The following is a 20,258-nucleotide window of genomic DNA, read 5'->3' on the forward strand; positions in this document are numbered from 1 at the left end:
CATTTATTCATCTTCATTTTATCATGCACAAGCAAAATCATCCCTGCTTCTTTCTTTCTATTTTTCCCCCCCTCTTTCCCTCTCATGGAGTTACAGGTACTGGCCAAACAATAAGAGCAGGATGTATCTGCTGGAAAACACAGGTGGGTAATTAATTGCCTTTTTGCCTTCTAAAGCTTTATTAAAATAGTTAAATACATTTTTAGTACTACTTGGTTTTAACGTCTTTATTTTTTTTCACTTATGTTTCATTTTGTATCATGATACCTAGGTCAACTTAAATACGGAGATGATACCTTCCGTTAATTTTATTAACGAATTTTCATCCTTAAATCCAGTAGTTTTATTAACGAAAGATGAACGAAGGTATGCCATTTTAATATTTAGCCCTAATTATGTGGGAAAAAATAAAGACGTAAAAATACTAAAAGGGTATTTAACATTTATTAAAATTCAATAAATTTTTATTTTTTACTTATTTTCGTTGTTTATTCCAGGAGATTTTGTGAGGGCCAATGGACTCCAGGAAGGAGACTTCATTGTCATCTACTCAGACGTCAAGTGTGGCAAATATGTAAATATGCACCATCTTGATTATTTATTTATTTTAAAAGTTGGGGAAAATAAAATTGGAATAATATATAAAATAAACCTCACAGATGATACGAGGAGTGAAAGTACGGCAACCAGCTGGGCCGAAATCCGAGAGCAAAAGGGCAGGAAAATCGCAGAGAAACCAGCATGGAGCAGCAGCTGCAGCAACCAATCCAGCTGGAGCAAATGTTGCGTCATCTTCACCCACCGCGCACAAAAAGCAGTGAGATATGCCGAAGCAATAACATAACAAACCCCCCCACAGCATGCCACTTCTCTTTCATGCAAAAAGATGAATGGACAAATGGACGGCCAGGATATTATGGAGTTGTTGGATTGCAGCTACCCCGCCCTTGATTCCTTCTCAGTCAAAAAGCCTCCACTTCTTCCGAGAGAGTAATGAGGAGTACTAAATAGGCACGCTTTTACTGTGGTTGGCTGGCTCAGTCGGTGCTCGATCGGCTCTAGGTTTTAGATGTTAATTAGGTGTATGATTTCCATAGTATTTCCATAGCTGTATGCTCAAAGGCGTGTGTGTGTTAATTATTTGTGTATGCTCAAAGGGGTGTGTGTGTTAATTATTTGTGTTGGGGTCCATCAAGTTCACAATATTGTACTACGTACACTTGTTTGAAGTTGCCATTCAAACTTAATTTGGTATTGCTTCATAGAAACATATATATAAGAATGGACCATGTTGTAATCTAATTCGGCTCTTCGATCATTCAATTCCGTTGGATCTTTTTTTTCGTTCGAGAATTTTCTCTCTTCTTTTACTTTGCTCCGGACCAATCTTTTTGGGCGTAAAATAAATGTCAGCTCTTGTAGCTATTGGAGTTTATATATGAGAAATGCTAGGTGTTCTCTGGGTATTCCTAATTTTAGGTGAATATTATTTTTTAAAAAAAATCATGCGAGAGAAATAAGAGCCTATTTTTTTTATAAAAAAAATAATAATATTCACTTAGATAAGATGACATTAAAAGAAGAAGAATACCAAAAGAGCATGTAGCATTTCCTGTATATATCACTTGACTTATCTTATTTATCAAACGTTTGACTAATGTGTTTTCCATCCCACACCTTTTATTATCAACAAATTTGACTATTGTTGATGGGTCATCCGAAAGGTTTAAACAAATTTATGTCCATACGTATGCATGTGTGCAAATTAAATTAAAGAGGCGAATGGTCAAACACGTTAATTAGGATAAAAAGAAATTCTATTTTGAGTTGTGGGCTAGTCAGAAGCGTAAAGGTTTACCCTATGGGATTAATCACAGGATCAATGGAATCGTGGATGAAACAATTGTCTACTGTTTTGATCCTTTTAGATTTACTCTTGTATTTATACAATATTTTTCGTTTGGGCTTTGTTGTCGAGGTGCTCACCTGTTTGTTATTGTTTGATCCCTTGTAACCTACTCTCCTTTATTTGATTAAAAAAAAAAAAAAATCACAGGACCCAAACCTGTCTCTTTTCACAGAATCGTGCACTTAGGTCACCACTTTCCTTTTAGGTATAATAAGTGATTCTTTTGTTCGCTCTTTATCTAGGCCGTAGGGGTTTTATGATCTAATCTTATAGTACTTGTGCTTGCCCTTTTTTCAACTCTTTGTAATCTAATGAGGAGTCAATAGGGCGACAAGTTAGATTGTTGCGAATTATTTTGTTCTTTTTGAGTCTAATATTTGCTCCAATACAAAAGTCGCCGCTAATATATTACTATTAGCGGCGACTTAGTGTTGCCACTAATAATCTGGACGTCCTTAGAAAAACTTTTATTGGTAATAAGATAGATTTCATTAAACATGTAAAGGTTATTATATGACCCAAATTAAGTATGTAGTTGAAACCTTATATATTTCGAAATATTCAGATTTCATTCAATTCATTGATAACTTGAGTAGCAAGACGTGAGCAATATAAGGAGTCCAGCTGGATTGATATAACCAAAGCTTGCTTTCTCTTTCCCTTTGTCGTTCCTGATCATTTTGTTAAATTCTTGGAGGTGGTAGAGTACTGCTTAATTTAGTAGCTGTTGTAACATATGCTGACTCTGATTTTGCACTACGTACTATTAGAATGTCATGAAAATTAATGCGAAGATGTAAAAAACACTGGTTAAGACTCGAGAGAAACACCCTTTTCATGATCGGATTAACCATATATATAAAAATATTGATCTTTCTATCAAACAACATTGTACTGTTCATACTATTCTGTTTACTCTCTGAGTTTGATCCAATGCATTGCATCTTCTGTTCTTTAGAAATGGTTTCTAGAGTAGTCTTAATGTAATGCTTTGTGTCAAATACCAATTTAGAGACCATATATTTTGACTTTAATATAAAAGGCATAACTATAAACTAATTAACCCAATATATAAATATATACTCGGATAAACATCATGTTGTCACTCTAATACTCGAATCAATATTCTCTGCAGTTGGTTGTTTGAATTGCTACAGGAAGGTGGGGTTGTAGCCTTGTAGGGCTTATTTGTACTAAGCAATCGTGAGTGTGGGTTTATTTGTCTGAGGTAGATGGGTTCTATAACTTCTTCAAACAATCTATTATAAGAGATCCTAATATGCCTGTCAATTTTTGACATGAACCCAACATGAAATTAGTGGATTATGATTGAAAGGTCTAACCCATTTAATTAAATAAATCAGGTTAGGGTTAACATATATAATCTTATACTCAAGCCTCGACAGAACCCAAACCCAACATGGAACATTTATGGTTGACAATTTTTAACACAATTTATAAATCTGACATGAATCTAATATAAAATTAGCGGGTTATGATTAAGAGATCTAATCTATTTAATTATATCCATGTATCGGAAGAATCCAAACCTAACACATGGACATAAATTGCCACCCCCTAAATAATTCATCACAACAACAAAAATCGGAAACATATACAAGGCTTTAGCAAAGTTGTAAACTCTTAGTCATTAGTCAATCCAATCTTTTGGAACTTTAGGCCCAAAAATCATGGCCCGAAGCAAAGTTTGGGCCGAGTAACATCAGCCCCTTGTGGGGCCTTCCCCACTAAGCTTGTGAGGTTCAGAAATCAGAGCAACCAAACAGGGTCTTGAATTGACAGTCTTTCGTTCTTTCCAAACCTCACAAAGTTTACGCTCAAATATCTACACAAATCAATTTCTGTAGCTGTTTGATACACCCACAAAAAAAAAAAAGAAAAAAAAAAGGGTGTTATTATATATATATTCTCATTCAGTTGTTCAAATATGGCTTCTTCTGTTATTCTCCATGAGCTTTGCTCCATTTCACTGCACTCCCCAAAATGTTACAAAAACCAAACCCGGGCTCTGACCCACTCCCAGTTTCTTTCCTCCAATTCATTTTTGAAGCTAAAGAAACAATCTTTGCCCTCAAGCATCCATGTTCGGAACCCAAGCCAAAAGTCTGGGTCAGCAGCCATTGTCTTTGCTGCACAGACCAACATTTTGAAAGGTAAGCATTACTGGGTTTTTTTTTTTTTTGGTTTGTTTGAGTTTTGAAATTGCTTTAATTTCGTATCATGCTTGTGTATGACGTTACTGAGCACTCTGATTTTGTCTGGTTTTGAGGAATTTTGGTTATTGTGAATTGGTTTCATTTGGTATTGACAAAGAAACGAAAAATAGAAAAATCGATTGTTTGAAAAGGGTTTCCTATATTCAATAATGTGAAGAAACCTAGAACTTGTGGATTTAGAAAATCCCATGAATGTTTGAAGGTTTTTGGTCAGTAAAATGAAGGTGAAGTCATTGAAATAAGATGTATTAGATTTATTAGATCAAACTCTACTTATTAAAGAGGCAAAGCTGAAATGAAAGAAGACCATATTGGTAGCCTGGTCCCTTATATACAGACGAATGGCTTTGCATTAAGTTCCTTTTTTTCTTGGAAACCCCTAGAGTAGATTCTATAAGGGCTGTCCTAAATTGGCCAAATCATCAGCAACTTGATTACCTTCATAAAAATATGAGAAATTTGGCCCTGCATAGTTACTGGGCTTCATTTTATTCTCACAATTTTGAATAAAACCATCTATTCTCCAAGGAACAGTCTACTTATATATATAAGCAGGAACGGTATACTTGCCTGATAAGCTGAACAAAACTGTCTTGTCACTTCTATCTGCAAATACTTAAACTTTCTTGCCAATAGCTGTATCCAAGCCCTCTCTTAAAGCACTGTCTCAATGATAGAAACTGGCTAAATGACTAATAATCATTAATCCTTCTAGTTTTCCTTTTTATTAACGCCCTTGTTATCTCAACTAAGCTCGTAAGTCTGGAAGTTTTAGGTCCTTTCTTGTAAGCTTGTGCACATATACATATGAATAACGTAAGCTAGCGCCCCAGAGACCTTTGTATGTAGTGTTTAAATGCTACCTAGTGTTAACAGTACGTCTACATTAGATAAGGAGACTCTCCTCCCCTGTATATAAAGCTCTGGCTGTTGATTCACATGCCAAGTAATAGATGTCCCAATTATGAGGTTTCTTATGTCTACTGCAAGCAGATTTGCTATGGAAATTTTTTGGTTGTTCACATTTTGTTGTTGGGGATAGTATGTAGTTATATCTGCATGGTAAAGAAGATTATCTCTTCAATTTTTGTTCCACCCGAACGCTGTGAGAAGAATTTGCTTCCCATTTTTTCAAGCACGATAAGTTCTCTTAAAATGATTTTATGATTATGACTCCTGCCCTCTTTGCTTCTTCACTTTCCAGAATCTAGGGAATCCTGGAGGGTCATGATTGTTTTAGCTTTATAACCAATTGTGTAGATTTCCTTACCCTAGTTGGGAGCATGGTAAAACAATGGCATACTTCGATATATTTCGAATCCAAAGTTTCTTAGAGGAGAACAGAGGAAAAAACCTCTTCTTGGGTGATTAATCAGGCGAGTGCTAGAGTTCTTATGAGAACTTAAAAGCCAAAGGAAATTTTCAGTTATAATAAAAGATCAGACATCCTGACAAAGCTGTCATAACCTCTACTTATAAAAGAGATAAACCATAAATCCAATTAACTTTTAATCATATCCCTTAATTAGGTTTAGTCCTGTCATAAGTATCACCATAATTAAAAGTCATTAAAAGGACTCAAAATCTCTATTCTAGATAATATTGCTCTCATATTGTCAGCCAAGTTCCATGATCCCTTCTCCTTCCACGAATCATAGGAATTTGGCATAACTTCTTGGAGGGTTGACATCTGGGTAAGAGCCAGTTTTAAATTAATCGTATACCTTGACAAAACATGCTTTCATCCTATCCTATATCCTTGGGCTGGGTTTGTTTGGTGTAGGTTTCGATGAAACAATCAAATGTGATGCATTTGTTTGTACTAAAAAGCGTCAGTGCCAACAATGAATTCCTAGTAGATAACTCTAAATCAGGGTCAACAATTAAGCTAGCTTCCTGCATTGCATGAGTTCCTTTTGCTGTTGTTCTGCTCTTTGAAATAAACACAAATCTACTGTTGAGTATATGATTTGATTATGCTAACTTCCATTTTGATATCTGTCAAATAGCACTTCAAACAGTGTGGAAGGTTGGCAGGGATGGAATTGAGGCAGGAACCAACCTGGTGCCTGTAAGTTTATTTAGTTTCTTTTCCAAGTCTACCTATCAAATTTATTGGCAGTTTTATGATCTAAACCATCTTGTATTTTTCTCAGTGGCAGCACTAAATTAAGATACTTTTTCTACATTTTTAGGATTCTGTACCAAGGCCAATGGCAAGGATTTCTGTCACAGTAGTTGCACTGAGTGTTTCGCTCTTTGTGCTCAAGTCTTTCCTGTCTACAGTTTTCTTTGCGCTGGTACCCTGCCTATTTCTTTGTACTCTATAGTTCACTTTTACTATTACAATTTTTAAAAGCTATCTCATACTCAAATAACTATATTCAGCAGTGATGGAAAAGAGAAGGTAAAAAGGAAAAGGGGTGGGGGGGTTGTGATTCTTCAAAGTTGAAAGTAATGACATTATGTAATAGTCAATGTTTCTAAAGTTAATGAAAAAATAATAATAATAATAATAATAATAAAGCATTGTATGATTGCAGGCTACGATGGGACTGGTATATTTTGCATTCATAGCCTTGAATAAAGATAAAGATGAAGGGCCAAAAGGGGGTGGAGGCACCACCTCTACAGAGGATTCTCTGGAAGAAGCAAAAAGAATAATGGAAAAGTACAAGTAACAACAGAAAGAGTGTATGCTGGTTCTCAATGGTGAATTTAAAAAGGCTACAGTTTTATCATGTAAAGTTGAGGGTGTGCACTGAGAAGAGGAAAAAAGGAATGCAAATTATTTGTTTTTTTTTTTTTTTTTTATCCTTTGCCCTATTGGTTATACAAGTATCTTTATGAACACGAGATGCCCCTTTAAATTACTTAAATCATATCTGTAGTTTTATGTAGTTGCTTCTTTAGGCTTTATAGAACTTTCGGTGTTTTTAAGTAAGAAGTGCTACACTTTTCAAAATATGTCATCAACTCATGGGATGGTAGTACATTATTTGAGAATCAACTTTTTGAGAAAAAAATTTGGGAAATATAGCATTTCTCTTTCTAAGTTCTAGGTCTGGTTTGGATGGAGTTCTACACAAATACATTGCATTTTTTGCTTATTTCGCGTTGGAGAGGCTGTATAGGGAACTTAATAATGTGCACTGGATGCTTACAACGGACAAGTTTGATAAAAAAAAAAAAAAATGATCTCAAAACATGGTTAATAAGTGTTTGACAAAATTACAGTTTGGATTTAAGCATTAAAATCACTTTACATATACTATTTGGAAAAGGCCCAATAGGGCTACATCATCTACTTATTCAACTTGATATGTCTACAGTAAGAAAACTATGGTAAAGAGAACACAATTATAATGGTAATCAATGAAGGGGATGAGTTTGTGGTGTGGCATTCTCATCTTGCTTCCACATTTTAATTGTCTTGTCAGCTTCACAAGTAATAAGCCTTGAACCAGATTGGTCATAGGAAAGTGCATAAATACCAGCTTCACTATCCAGTGAGCCAGGCTGCACAATTGTCTAGGAGACTTTAGAAACATCTCCCTATTTTAAGAGAACTTTAGAAACGTCTTCTTCTTTAGGTTATAAATCTAGGTCTATACGAAGTAATGTTAGAATGTTATGTGACTTTTAAAATTACAACTAAATTTGAGATGATTATTATTAAATTTCGATGTAATAGTAATTTCACAAGCCACATCACATTTAGGAAAATAAAAGTTCCTACTTCTAACATTACTAGAAGCTATAATGTTAATCAAGCAAAGCCCAAGAAAGCTCTCGTGCCCAACTTGTGCTACTCTTAACAAACTCTATAATATGAGAAAGTTGATATCATCTCACTAATAGAAAGAAGTCCAAGAAACTCGTGTGCCAATACAAAAATTAAACAACAAAATTTGCCAGATAAATTTACTTATTTAGTAATTTAACTGCCTCATCAATTTATAATAAACTTATAATAGAAGATGTACCATCGCTTTCCCTTATTTTCCTATACTCTTGGTTTTTTAAGCAAAACTCTCATGTGCACGTAAATATGATAATTTATAAGATATAAAATATATATTTTTTTCCGCTGAGCTTTTATTAAAAATTCTTACGTATCTAGAAAAAATAAAAATAAAAATAAAAAACCGTCGTATCATTTTTTAAGTCCTTTGTTCATTAAAATAAGTAATAAATTAATAGACAAATCCTTCCCTCCAAAAATAAATAATGAAGAGCCACCTGATGACATGGCATGCTTTGATTGGTGGGCTAATTTCTCATACAGTTATCACCGTTATCTCAGCATCTTCGTAGAAGAAAATCTCATCCACAGAGTTTACTCATCGTCTTCGCAGTGTCACCCATGAATTCCACAATCTACAAGCCCGCCACTCACCCATCGTCACTCTTCCCACAAATCAAACTCTGCAAAACCATCAAAGACCTGAAGCAAGTCCATGCCCACATGATTAAAACCGCCCAAATGCACGACCCTCTGGCCGCAGCCGAAGTCCTCAGGTTCTGTGCGCTCTCGAATCAACGCGATGTTGAATACGCAAGCAAGGTGTTCGACCAAATGCCCCAACCCAATTGCTTTTCTTGGAACACTATAATCAGGGCTCTTGCTGAGAGCGATCATGATGATGATGAGCCATTGGAGGCCTTGTTGTTGTTCTGTCGAATGTCCTGTGATGGTTTTGTAGAACCCAATCAGTTTACCTTTCCTTCTGTATTGAAAGCGTGTGCTCGGACGGTGAGGCTTGAAGAAGGGAAACAAGTACATGGGCTTGTTGTGAAGTATGGATTGGATAGTGATGAGTTTGTAGTTAGCAATCTTGTTAGGATGTATGTGATGTGTGGGGTTTTGGAGGATGCCCATGTGTTGTTTCTTAGGAACGTGATTGAATTTGATAATGGGGGTGAAGTTGTGAGGAATAAGAGGAGGGAAGAGGGTAATGTGGTTTTGTGGAATGTGATGGTCGATGGCTACGTGAGACTTGGGAAGTTTTCAGCTGCTAGGGAGTGGTTCGATAGAATGCCTCAAAGAAGTGTGGTTTCATGGAATGTGATGATATCTGGGTACGCACAAAATGGGTTATTTAAGGAGGCAATAGAGATGTTTCGTGAGATGCAGATGGGAGATGTATGCCCGAATTATGTGACAATGATTAGTGTTCTGCCGGCAATTTCAAGACTCGGAGCGCTTGAATTGGGGAAATGGGTACATTTGTTTGCGGAGAAGAATGGGATCGAGATTGATGATGTGCTTGGTTCTGCTTTGGTTGATATGTATTCTAAGTGTGGGAGCATTGAGAAGGCACTTCAAGTTTTTGAGAGGTTGCCAAAAAAGAACACAATCACTTGGAGCGCAATAATCAGTGGGCTTGCAATGCATGGTCAAGCAAATGATGCAATTGATTATTTTTCAAGGATGGAAAGAGCTGGAGTGACACCTAGTGATGTTACTTATATAGGTGTTTTGAGTGCATGTAGCCATGTAGGCTTGGTGGATGAGGGGCAATCCTTTTTCAACCACATGGTTAAGGTGGTGGGCTTAGAAGCTAGAATTGAACATTATGGGTGTATGGTCGATCTATTAGGTCGCGCCGGACATTTGGAAGAAGCTGAAAAGCTTGTATTGAACATGCCAATTAAGCCGGATGATGTGATCTGGAAGGCCTTGGTTGGTGCTTGTAAGATGCATGGAAACATAGAGATGGGCAAACGAGTGGCAGAGATTTTGATGGATATGGCTCCTCATGATAGCGGATCTTATGTGGCTCTCTCAAATATGTATGCCTCTTCAGAAAATTGGGAGGCAGTTGCAGAGGTGAGGTTGATGATGAGAGAGATGGACATAAGGAAAGACCCTGGATGCAGTTGGATTGAGCTTGATGGAGTAATTCATGAGTTTTTGGTGGAAGATGAGTCCCATCCTAGAGCCAAAGAAATACATTCAATGTTGGAAGAAATTTCCAAGCAATTGAGGTTGATAGGCTATAGGCCAGACACTGCACAAGTCTTGCTCAAAATGGATGAAGAAGAAAAAGAAAGTGCCTTACACCATCACAGTGAGAAGATTGCAGTTGCCTTTGGCTTAATCAGTACAAGCCCTCAAACGCCCCTTCGGATTGTTAAGAACCTACGCATCTGCGAGGATTGTCACTCTTCAATGAAACTAATCTCAAAAATTTATAAACGAAAGATTATTGTGCGTGATCGGAAACGTTTTCACCATTTTGAGCATGGGTCTTGTTCATGTAAGGATTATTGGTAATTTCTCAATCATGGGTACATAAGGCTGTCTCTGGTTCAACTGTAGATATGATTGAATCAAAATATTTTAGAACAGACAAGAGTCATACACTCACATTCAACATTCAATATCCTGTTTCTTCACGACTGAGCCTTGTTTGTATTCATTCGGTGGATGTATAATAGTTAAAAATGATTTGGCATTGCTTTGTAATTGGAAGCTCTTTATATGAGGAGGCAGCAAGTAATTGGTGATGATATCATCTCAAAGATTTTCTCCCCTTATCTCTTTTGAAATCGTTGCCTTGAATTGGCACTATTTTTGTTGAGAAATGAAATAGTTCTTACTTGTTGGTTCAAGGTTAGACATAAATTAGTGAAAGCTATTGCTGAAGTTACAAGCCAGAATCCATCTCAAAACCCTATTAAAGAGATATTACTTACATATGCACTGATATTTTTGACATACATACTAAGGAGAGTTTTCTTAAGTAAATAGAGTTGCAACATTTTCATTAGAGAAATTTTGAGGAAGGAATTTCTGTAAGGGAGGAAGATGTAATACCCCAGCTCATAATTATCGAGCTAGGATGAATTATCGATAGGCTTAATAAACAGATTTTGGTCCATCAGGCCAAATGGGCCTAAAATGGATTTAATTGACCCTATTGAAAATTTTGGAAAGAATGTTGAATTACTAAAAAAAATTTGTCAATGGAGAGTTGCTGGAAATCTTATCAATAAAAAGGATGATGAGTCTTAGTTGCTGGAATTTTTGGTCAGTGGAGCAAATTATGGTACTCACACTTTGATAAGATAATCTGATCAATGAAAAAATATGGAATTGCCAACATATTTTTTAGCAAGGACCTGTGTGTGAAGAGTTTTGTTAGCTGAGCAATTATAAGGTGGTATCCGGCTGCCCTACTGCATTGCAATAGGACATTTTATGTGAGAGCCTGCTTGAGCCCCACTTGTTCAGACAGTTCGAGCCCCATTTGTTCAAACAGTTCAAGCCCTACCTATTCAAGCTATCCAAACACCTAACCGAACAGGTGGGGCTTGGATAAGCTCTCACATAGACTGTCCTATTATCGAACAACTCTATTGCACGAAATCTCCAAATAATCCCTTCCAAAATATAGGACCCAAAGATTGGTAAAATATGACGTATACACAAGGCATGAAGTGACTTCTGTACTACTGAAACATTTGAAAGTTAAATTACGAAGTCTGTATACTTAATGGAAGAAATTGCAAGTTGAGAGTGATCTTATAAATGATTAAGAGCCAGCCAAAAGCTGGTCCACGTTTCAGGAGTAAGAGTTTAATAATAGTTCATATTGCATCATTTGAAAATAATTTTGTTGGTGCAAAACCAAGAAAAAGCAATCAGTATGTTTCCACCATGCTGAACAAAATTTAAAAGTTCAATGCAAAATAAAGATATGCTGTGGTGAAAGGAATAGTGGCGTAAATCAGAGTGTCCTGGCTCTCTCTATGCACAGATGAGAGACTCAGCAGCAGTCAACAGCATCTCTCTTTTGCTCTGTCCTTGCAAAACTGCTGGAAAGCATGCTGCAGCAATGCAAAGGGCACTGAAAACAGGATGTTGAGTGGATGCTAGAGCATGCTACAGACAATGACATGATCTGCCCTGTTCAGAAAGTGGCTTTGCAGCGACCATTTGCAACATCTAGATCGAAAGAAATTTGAAAGAGCCTTTAGGGATCTTCTATGGGCAAGGCCTTGGTTTATCTCAAAAGTAATGGAAGAGGTTTTTACTCAGTAGAAGCAGAGTACCCTTTTTTTCCCTTTTCTTTTGTGGGAAAGGGGTTGTCCTGGGGGATATGTGGTTAGGGTAAAAAATACACTTATATCTAATTGTTGTATAATATTCTCAAAATATTTAATATCTTGTATATTCTTCTGCAAAGTTTATTGCAGCGTGCACACAATATTGCTAAATGGGTCGTTTTTATTAATTAAAGTGAAAGCATTCTCATTTTTTGATCCTTTAATTATTGTTATATCTATCTGAGATATCAACCTAATCCTGCATAATCTTTCCCTTCCCTTTTCTTCGTTTTTGTCTTTTCTTTTTGTTTGTAGTTTTTGCTCTTGTTGTCTCTGTGTCTATTTGCTCAGACTACATATATCGGACATAAATTTTCTCCAAACCGGTATAAAAGAAATATCCTCAAATCCATGTAAAATAGTGCTAAATGTCTATAAACATTTAAAATATATATTAAATTTAGTCTAAATTAGTAAACTGCTATTAATAAGGTTAAGAATTTAATATGCCTTTTAATTGTTTATAAACATTTGACACTATTTTATATAGGTTTAAGGATATTTCCTTCATCCCAGTTTAAAGGAAATTTCTATCTATATATATATATATATTAAGCAATCTAATGTGTTATAATATTAATTAAATGATTAAATTTATTTATTTATATTAATTTAAATTTGTATTACAAGTGATAATTTAATACGATATTAAAAATAAAAGTCATGAGTTCAAACTTTCACTTTATTATTTATTTCATTTCAATTATATATTTGACGTGACGTGACATGACAAACTTTAATTGTGATTTAACAAGCTGAGATATCATTAAATAGACATCATAAATTTAAATTTAAATTTTATAAATCACCTCGTTTCAATTATATATCTCAGGTGACGTGACGAGCCTTAACGGCGATTTAACAGGAAGAAATATGATTAGAAAAAGTAGAGAAATTTAAATGTTGAAAGCAGGGAAGAGAAATGCAGAAAGGTGAAAGATGATGATAAAACGACGAGTGATGAAAAATTTAGGCGGTTTAAGGAAATGAATGATTCCTTCTACATGGCGTGAGTTTGAACAGTGAAGTGCTAAGAAACATGTTTATATCCTTTTGGATAATTGGATATCATTTCATGAAATTATCAAACACCTTTCTCCAACCTTTACTTTCATGGGGGTGCCCTCATAAAGCTCATTCTTTTTATGTGGGGTTCTCTTGTACTATGGACATTCCTCTCATTAAATGTTTTTTTTCCCCTCCCAAGTCTCTTAAGTTGATATCGAATTAATGACGATACAAACAAATTTCATGGTCCAAATTTTGGGACAGGGATGAACCGGAGGAGATTCAATTGGTTTTAAAATAATGGTAAAATTGTCTTTTCATGTTCTTTTTAGGCATTTTTGCCATTCTATTTATACCAACCGACTTCTCTCTCATTCAAATGAACTGAAAATGACCCGGATTTCAAATTTTGCCACTTGAGTTTTGGGTCTTTCAAATGGAGAAGATTTGTTTAAAGGTCAAAATTTTATTTCGTTACATCTAATCGCACGGTGACATGTTATTGAGGTGATGTTTGTTAAAATCTTTGTTTTCTATTTCTCAAAGCAGAAACATTAATAAGAAAACAATCAAAAACACAAAAACATGTTTCACATTTATGTCACATTATAGTACATTTTTTAAACCAAAGACACATTAATAAACACAAACACATACCCTAACTTTTAAATGACTCGTTTATTTAAATTGATCGAGTTGAAATTAACTTATATTTTTTATACTTATACTTCAACCCAAATCAAAACCGATGCCAAAAAATAAAAATAATAATAAAATAAAATAAAATGACATCATAAAAAGAAAAGCAATAAAGGTGAAATAATTCAGTGACTATGATATTTGGTAAGTGAGACCCAGGGAGGAGATAGGTGGATCTCACTGAACAGCTTTAAAGAGGTACACTCAATGGCCCTCTTCTCTTCTTCCATAGATTCACCTCTCCTTTTCTTCTTTATTTTTAGCTTTGCTTTTCTACTCTGACCCACAAAAACACAGGGGCCCCACTACAACCCCACAGATAATATATAATAATCGCAACATGACAACCGCACAATCACCCACTGTTACCAGAATTGTCAGATCACAGGTCATCAGTCAAAGATCATCGACACGTGTACGGTACTAAACGCTGGAGCACCAAATGTCAAATGAGCCTGTGACTTCTTGTCAAAGAGATCGGATCAGGATTCTCTTCAAACCGTCCAAATAACAAAGAAATTTGAACCGTCGGAAGATAAGTTGAAAAGAAATAGCTATCGAATCTATCTATTTTAAACGAGTAATGTTACGCGTCATTTTCATTGTCTCAAAGCTTATGAGATATGATTTTTCATAGCATTGATGCATGAAAATTGAGTTTTTTTGATTAGGACAATCATGCCATATAGGATTTTGAGAAAACGGGAATTAATAAAAGGGTGGATAATAGAATTACTTATTTTAAACAGCCTAAGATGTGATACTTGGGTTTCTAAGAAATAGCTCAATTAGTTAGAAACTACACTTCATAAAGCAAAAGTCACTAGTTCGAATCATTTTTTTACATTTTTCTCTCCTTGTGGGAATATATAAGAAAAACGTGATACTTACGAAACTTGTGACTTGTTAAAGAGCCTAGATCAAGATCCTTGTTATTAGGTTGTTCGGACAACACATAAATTTGAGAAATCTAAGAAAAGAGCTATGGAGTCTACCTATTTGGGACAATCTAAAATGCAACATCCACTTGCTCAAAAGAGTCAAAACAAGTGAGCCTTATAATTTTTTTTGTAAGACTGACAATATTTTACACGACTTATGAACCCGTAACGAAATTAGTAAGTTAAGGTTGATGGTTAAGGTTGATGAGTCTGACTTGCTTAATTAAATTAGTATTAACTCATATAATTTTATATTCATACACCGACATAACTCGAACCATTCACATAACATAACTATAAACAATTTTTTACATAACGTGTGAATCCAATGTAAAATTAAAATATTACAGTTTAAAAGTCTAATTAAACTATATAATTTTATACTTATGTTTCAACACAAAAATAAAGTGGACTACAAACACAAATTAACAACTTTTTTTTTTTTTTTTTTCAATAGTTATCTTCTTTTATTTTTTGTATTATACGTACAGGTTAAAAAAAAAAATCAAATAGTAAAAGAGTTAAAAAGGGTAGTGTTTAATCCATAAGCATTTGCCTTGAAAGGACAGGTCCTTGTGGCGTCCTGCAAACTGCTAAGGCAACTAGGCAAGCGTTTCTTTCTCAAAGAGTGCAAACTGAACAAAAGAATCAAAGAAAAATCTGCAATTCCAAAGGTGAGCGTGCAGAGGAAAATAATATAAAATGCAACCCCAATATTTTGTTTATTTATTTACAAACTTTTTGTGATTTTCAAAGGTGTACCTCTTCCCTAATGCTGCACCGTTAACTATCCTTAAAGTCATCGTGGTACTAATTTTAGGATCATCCAACGGTGCAGAATCAAGGAGGAGGATATTTAAACTTTCATCGTAGTGTGATATTGTATGAAATATATACCCAAATCATAGCCGTTAAATTATTAGACTAGGAGATTACTCTCAGTCAACACTCTGTCAGCTTTCCCAGAAAAGAGAACCTATAGTCTCTTAGAGCTGCCCACCACCACCACCATCTTCCTTTCTCTCTTTCTCTCTGCTTCTTTCATGGCGCTTCTGAAACTTTTCTCTCTCTACATTTTCTTCTTCTTGCTCCTCTTCTTCTTCACTGAAGGCACCACACTCGGTGAGTCTGCTTCTTTGTCTTCTGCTTCTTCAGATGTTGAGCTTCTCTGGGGAAAGATCAGAGCTTCACTGCAAGGTAACACTGACAACCTTTTGCTATCTTCATGGAATTCTTCTTTGCCTTTGTGCCAATGGAGGGGGCTCAAATGGGTCTTCTCCAATGGCTCCCCTTTGCTCTGCAGTGACGTCTCTTCCCCACAATGGAACAACCTCTCTCTCTACAAAGACCCTTCTCTGCACCTTCTCTCTCTTCAGCTTCCCTCTGCCAATCTCACTGGTTCACTCCCCAGAGAGCTGGGTGAGTTTTCTATGCTACAAAGTCTCTACCTTGACGTCAATTCACTGAGCGGAACTATCCCTCTTGAGCTAGGCTATAGCTCTTCACTCTCTGACATTGATTTGGGTAACAACTTGTTGAGTGGTGCTTTAGCACCATCTATCTGGAACTTGTGTGATAGACTTGTTTCTCTTAGGCTTCATTGTAATTCACTATCTGGGTCAGTCCCAGAACCTGCACTGCCTAACTCTACTTGCAAGAATTTACAGGTTTTAGATTTGGGCAACAACAAGCTTTCTGGGAATTTTCCGGAATTCATTACCCAGTTACATGGGCTTAAAGAGCTTGATCTTGGGGGTAATGTGTTTTCGGGTTCAATTCCGCAGAGTTTAACTGGACTGACCCTTGATAAATTGAATCTTTCACACAATAACTTCAGTGGGGTTTTGCCTGTTTTTGGAGAATCAAAGTATGGTGTGGAGGCTTTCGAGGGAAACAATCCAGGGCTTTGTGGGTTACCTTTGAAAAGTTGTAGTGGAAGTTCTGGATTGAGCCCGGGTGCAATTGCCGGCATTGTGATTGGTTTAATGGCTGGAGCAGTGATTTTGGCTTCTGTGTTAATTGGGTATGTGCAAAATAAGAAGAAGAAGAATAGGGGGGAGAGTGAAGATGAGTTTGAGGAAGGGGAAGATGATGAAAACGTTGGTGTTGGTGTTGGTGTGGGTGTTGGGGGTGGTGGTGGAGGTGGTGAAGGGAAGCTTATTTTGTTTCAAGGCGGCGAGCATTTGACGTTAGAGGATGTGTTGAATGCGACCGGACAAGTTATGGAGAAGACGAACTATGGGACTGTTTATAAGGCGAAGCTTGCTGATGGAGGGGCCATTGCTTTGAGGTTGTTAAGGGAAGGTAGTTGCAAGGATGGGAGTTCATGTTTACCAGTGATAAAGCAATTGGGAAAGATTCGCCATGAGAATTTGATTCCATTGAGAGCTTTCTATCAGGGGAAGAGAGGGGAAAAGCTTCTCATTTATGATTATCTCCCTCACAGAACCCTCTATGATCTTTTACACGGTATGTTCATTTTTATGTGCTTCTTCCCGATGCATTTATTTTATCTGGCATTTCATATGGAGATGGAATTGTAGGAGCTCTTCAATCTTCATCATTATAAGGAAGTAAAATTAGCATCACAATATTAAATCAGTAAATAGTTGAACCTCATATGATTGAGAACACTATAATTCCTATGTTATTCAAATCTTACCCAAAATTAGGTTGTAAGTTCAAACCAGTGATTGATAATAAAAAGGGAAAACTTCACTAAGGACCCCCAAACTTCTACCTGTTTTGAAATACCCCCCTGAACTTCAATATCCCTGATTTTTGGTTTTTTTTTTAAATAAAAAAATGTTTTAAAAGTTTGAATTTTATACAAAAGTCAGCGGTATAAACGTCATGTGACGTTTAAAATCTGACGGAGGGTCCAAATTGAAAGCAATTGAAAGTTTATGGGACTAAATTGAGAGATTTTGAAGTTCATGGGGATATTTCAAAACGGGTGGAAGTTTGGGAGTCCGTAGTGAAGTTTTCCCTAATAAAAAAGGTACCAGGAGAAGGCGATAAGTTAAATGTTTTAGAGTCCTTGGCAATGTGGATACATAAAGGATAGTTTGACAAGCTTCGGTGATGTTGGAAATCATAACAATATGAATTTTCTGAAACTGACCATAAGGATACCCTTAACATCACATGAAAACCAAAGAGTAAAACCTCGGTTGCCAAAACTCCTTGACTCCCTTGACAAAAAATATTCCATTAGATTCCTTTCCAAGTTAATGTAAGCCAATCTTAGAAGAGCCCCATCAACAGCTGAGACACTCCTTACAGTAAGACCAAGAATAGTTGAAACAATGGCTCCACTCACTTTAAGCAACTCCAAGTACCTTCCTACCAGGTTTCCTTGTCTCAACTAGGGATCAATAGATTTTCCTCAACTCATGCCTTATAGAGTAAGAAAACCTCCTAAATGAATGATCAAAAAGAACTTCCATCCTTGTAATATTCTTAAATTTTGAACTCATGGGACATGAGCTGCTCTCAGGCTTATCTCATTAGACCTGTGGGGTTAAGTAATACTTTTGGATCCACAATAGTCTTTCCCATTATTCATGCCAGAATCACTGTCAAATTCATGCGAGATGACTGTCACGATGTTAGATGCCTTCCCATGATGTACCTATAGGACTTAACTGAGCCACAGCTTTGGTTGCAATAGAGCAATGAGTTGTGTGCTCTAGTCCTCAAAAACAACTTAAATTAAAAAAATTTATGTTACTTTGTTTAAACGAATAATGGGGAAAAAATTGAGCAAATGAGCTAGTTACTATAAAAGCCATTTAAGATGATCTGGAAATTATATGAGTGCCTCTATATCTGTCTCTTTTGCAAATTATGAGTGCTCATGCAAATTCATTATACTCTGGTTTTCTCTGTTCTGGTTGATGCAGAGACTAGAGTTGGAAAACCAGTGCTGAACTGGGCTCGAAGACACAAGATTGCTTTGGGTATAGCCAGAGGACTAGCATATCTTCATACTGGTCTTGAGGTACCTATTACTCATGGAAATGTGAGATCCAAAAATGTGCACATAGATGAGTTTTTCCTAGCCAGGTTCACTGAGTTTGGGCTTGACAAGCTGATGATCCCAGCCGTGGCTGATGAAATTGTGGCACTTGCAAAGACTGATGGTTACAAAGCACCAGAGCTTCAAAAGATGAAGAAGTGCAACTCCAGGACAGATGTCTATGCATTTGGGATATTGCTGTTGGAAATTTTGATAGGAAAGAAACCTGGGAAAAATGGGAGAAATGGGGAATTTGTTGATTTGCCTTCAATGGTGAAAGTGGCAGTTTTGGAGGAGACAACAATGGAGGTTTTTGATGTGGAGGTCTTGAAGGGGATAAGGAGTCCCATGGAAGAGGGATTGGTTCATGCATTGAAGCTTGCAATGGGTTGCTGTGCTCCAGTGGCTTCAGTTAGACCCACAATGGATGAGGTGGTGAAGCAATTGGAGGAGAATCGACCAAGGAACAGGTCTGCTTTGTACAGCCCTACAGAAACAAGGAGTGAAATTGGTACACCATTTTGAGCTTTCTTTTTCCTTTGTGTTCATCTAATTACCAGTTCCAGTTATGCTATATTGTGTATCTGATCCTCATTAAGAAATGTAATTGTAGTGTATGGTGCTAATGTTTTTGGTAAGGAGTTTTTATATTTCTAGGAATTTGAATTGTGTAATTTATGACAATGCATCTTAAAACCACTGTATTGGAATGTAAGAAGTATCAGATATTCCCAAATCATGTGAGTACAGACTCCAGAGTTGTAGAGCAATCTGACATGACTTGCGAACTTAAGACGAAATTTGTTGGTTAGAGTTGACAGTTCTGGCTTGCTTAATTAAATGGATCGGGTCAGAGTTGACTTATATATACCCATGACACGACACGACCCGAACCTAAAGTGATAGTTAGTTCTAACAATTTTTGACACGATCTACGAACTTGATATAAACTTAATACAAAATTAGCAAATGAGAATTGAGCGGTTTGACTCATTAAATTAAACGAATTTGATTATGGTCAACCTATATAAATATTCATACTTTAATGTGACCTAAACATAACACGCAAACACGAATTGACACTCCTACTTAGAGGGTGCACACATACAAACAAGCTAATCACAGCTTCAAATTATAAAAAGTGCTAGAAAGAATACTCCAAACATCAACAGACCAACTGAAAGAAGTTTTTTAAGATTTTGTGTAAATTTTATATGTTGACCTTTTTATTTGGTTTTTGTTTCTAAGTTAGAGACGAATGATGGGTGATGGGTGCTTTTGCCTGATCCCATGCCTCAGTTCCCACATGCCTCGCACTTGCAACATGG

General features: G+C 36.2%; 4 protein-coding genes across 4 annotated transcripts; all 4 read left to right on the top strand.

Moving 5' to 3' along the window:
* Window positions 1-79: 79 nt before the first annotated feature.
* Window positions 80-1,318, top strand: LOC132166659 (B3 domain-containing transcription factor ABI3-like). Its single transcript, XM_059577509.1, has 3 exons — window positions 80-143; window positions 498-574; window positions 660-1,318. Exons 1-3 carry the CDS (start codon window positions 122-124, stop codon window positions 819-821), a joined length of 261 nt encoding a protein of 86 aa, XP_059433492.1. The 5' UTR covers window positions 80-121; the 3' UTR covers window positions 822-1,318.
* A 2,385-nt stretch (window positions 1,319-3,703) lies between these two features.
* LOC132166141 (uncharacterized) lies at window positions 3,704-7,034 on the top strand. Its single transcript, XM_059576913.1, has 4 exons — window positions 3,704-4,083; window positions 6,156-6,217; window positions 6,342-6,446; window positions 6,690-7,034. Exons 1-4 carry the CDS (start codon window positions 3,858-3,860, stop codon window positions 6,825-6,827), a joined length of 531 nt encoding a protein of 176 aa, XP_059432896.1. The 5' UTR covers window positions 3,704-3,857; the 3' UTR covers window positions 6,828-7,034.
* Window positions 7,035-8,416: 1,382 nt separating this feature from the next.
* LOC132166373 (pentatricopeptide repeat-containing protein At5g48910) lies at window positions 8,417-10,507 on the top strand. The gene has a single exon (XM_059577175.1). It carries the CDS (start codon window positions 8,513-8,515, stop codon window positions 10,424-10,426), a length of 1,914 nt encoding a protein of 637 aa, XP_059433158.1. The 5' UTR covers window positions 8,417-8,512; the 3' UTR covers window positions 10,427-10,507.
* A 5,346-nt stretch (window positions 10,508-15,853) lies between these two features.
* On the top strand, window positions 15,854-19,615 carry LOC132166359 (putative kinase-like protein TMKL1). Its single transcript, XM_059577161.1, has 2 exons — window positions 15,854-17,378; window positions 18,815-19,615. The coding sequence occupies exons 1-2, from the start codon at window positions 15,953-15,955 to the stop codon at window positions 19,453-19,455; spliced, it is 2,067 nt and encodes a 688-aa protein (XP_059433144.1). The 5' UTR covers window positions 15,854-15,952; the 3' UTR covers window positions 19,456-19,615.
* Window positions 19,616-20,258: the final 643 nt, after the last annotated feature.

This window comes from Corylus avellana, chromosome ca11 (genome assembly GCF_901000735.1).
Source record: "Corylus avellana chromosome ca11, CavTom2PMs-1.0".
NCBI lineage: Eukaryota > Viridiplantae > Streptophyta > Magnoliopsida > Fagales > Betulaceae > Corylus > Corylus avellana.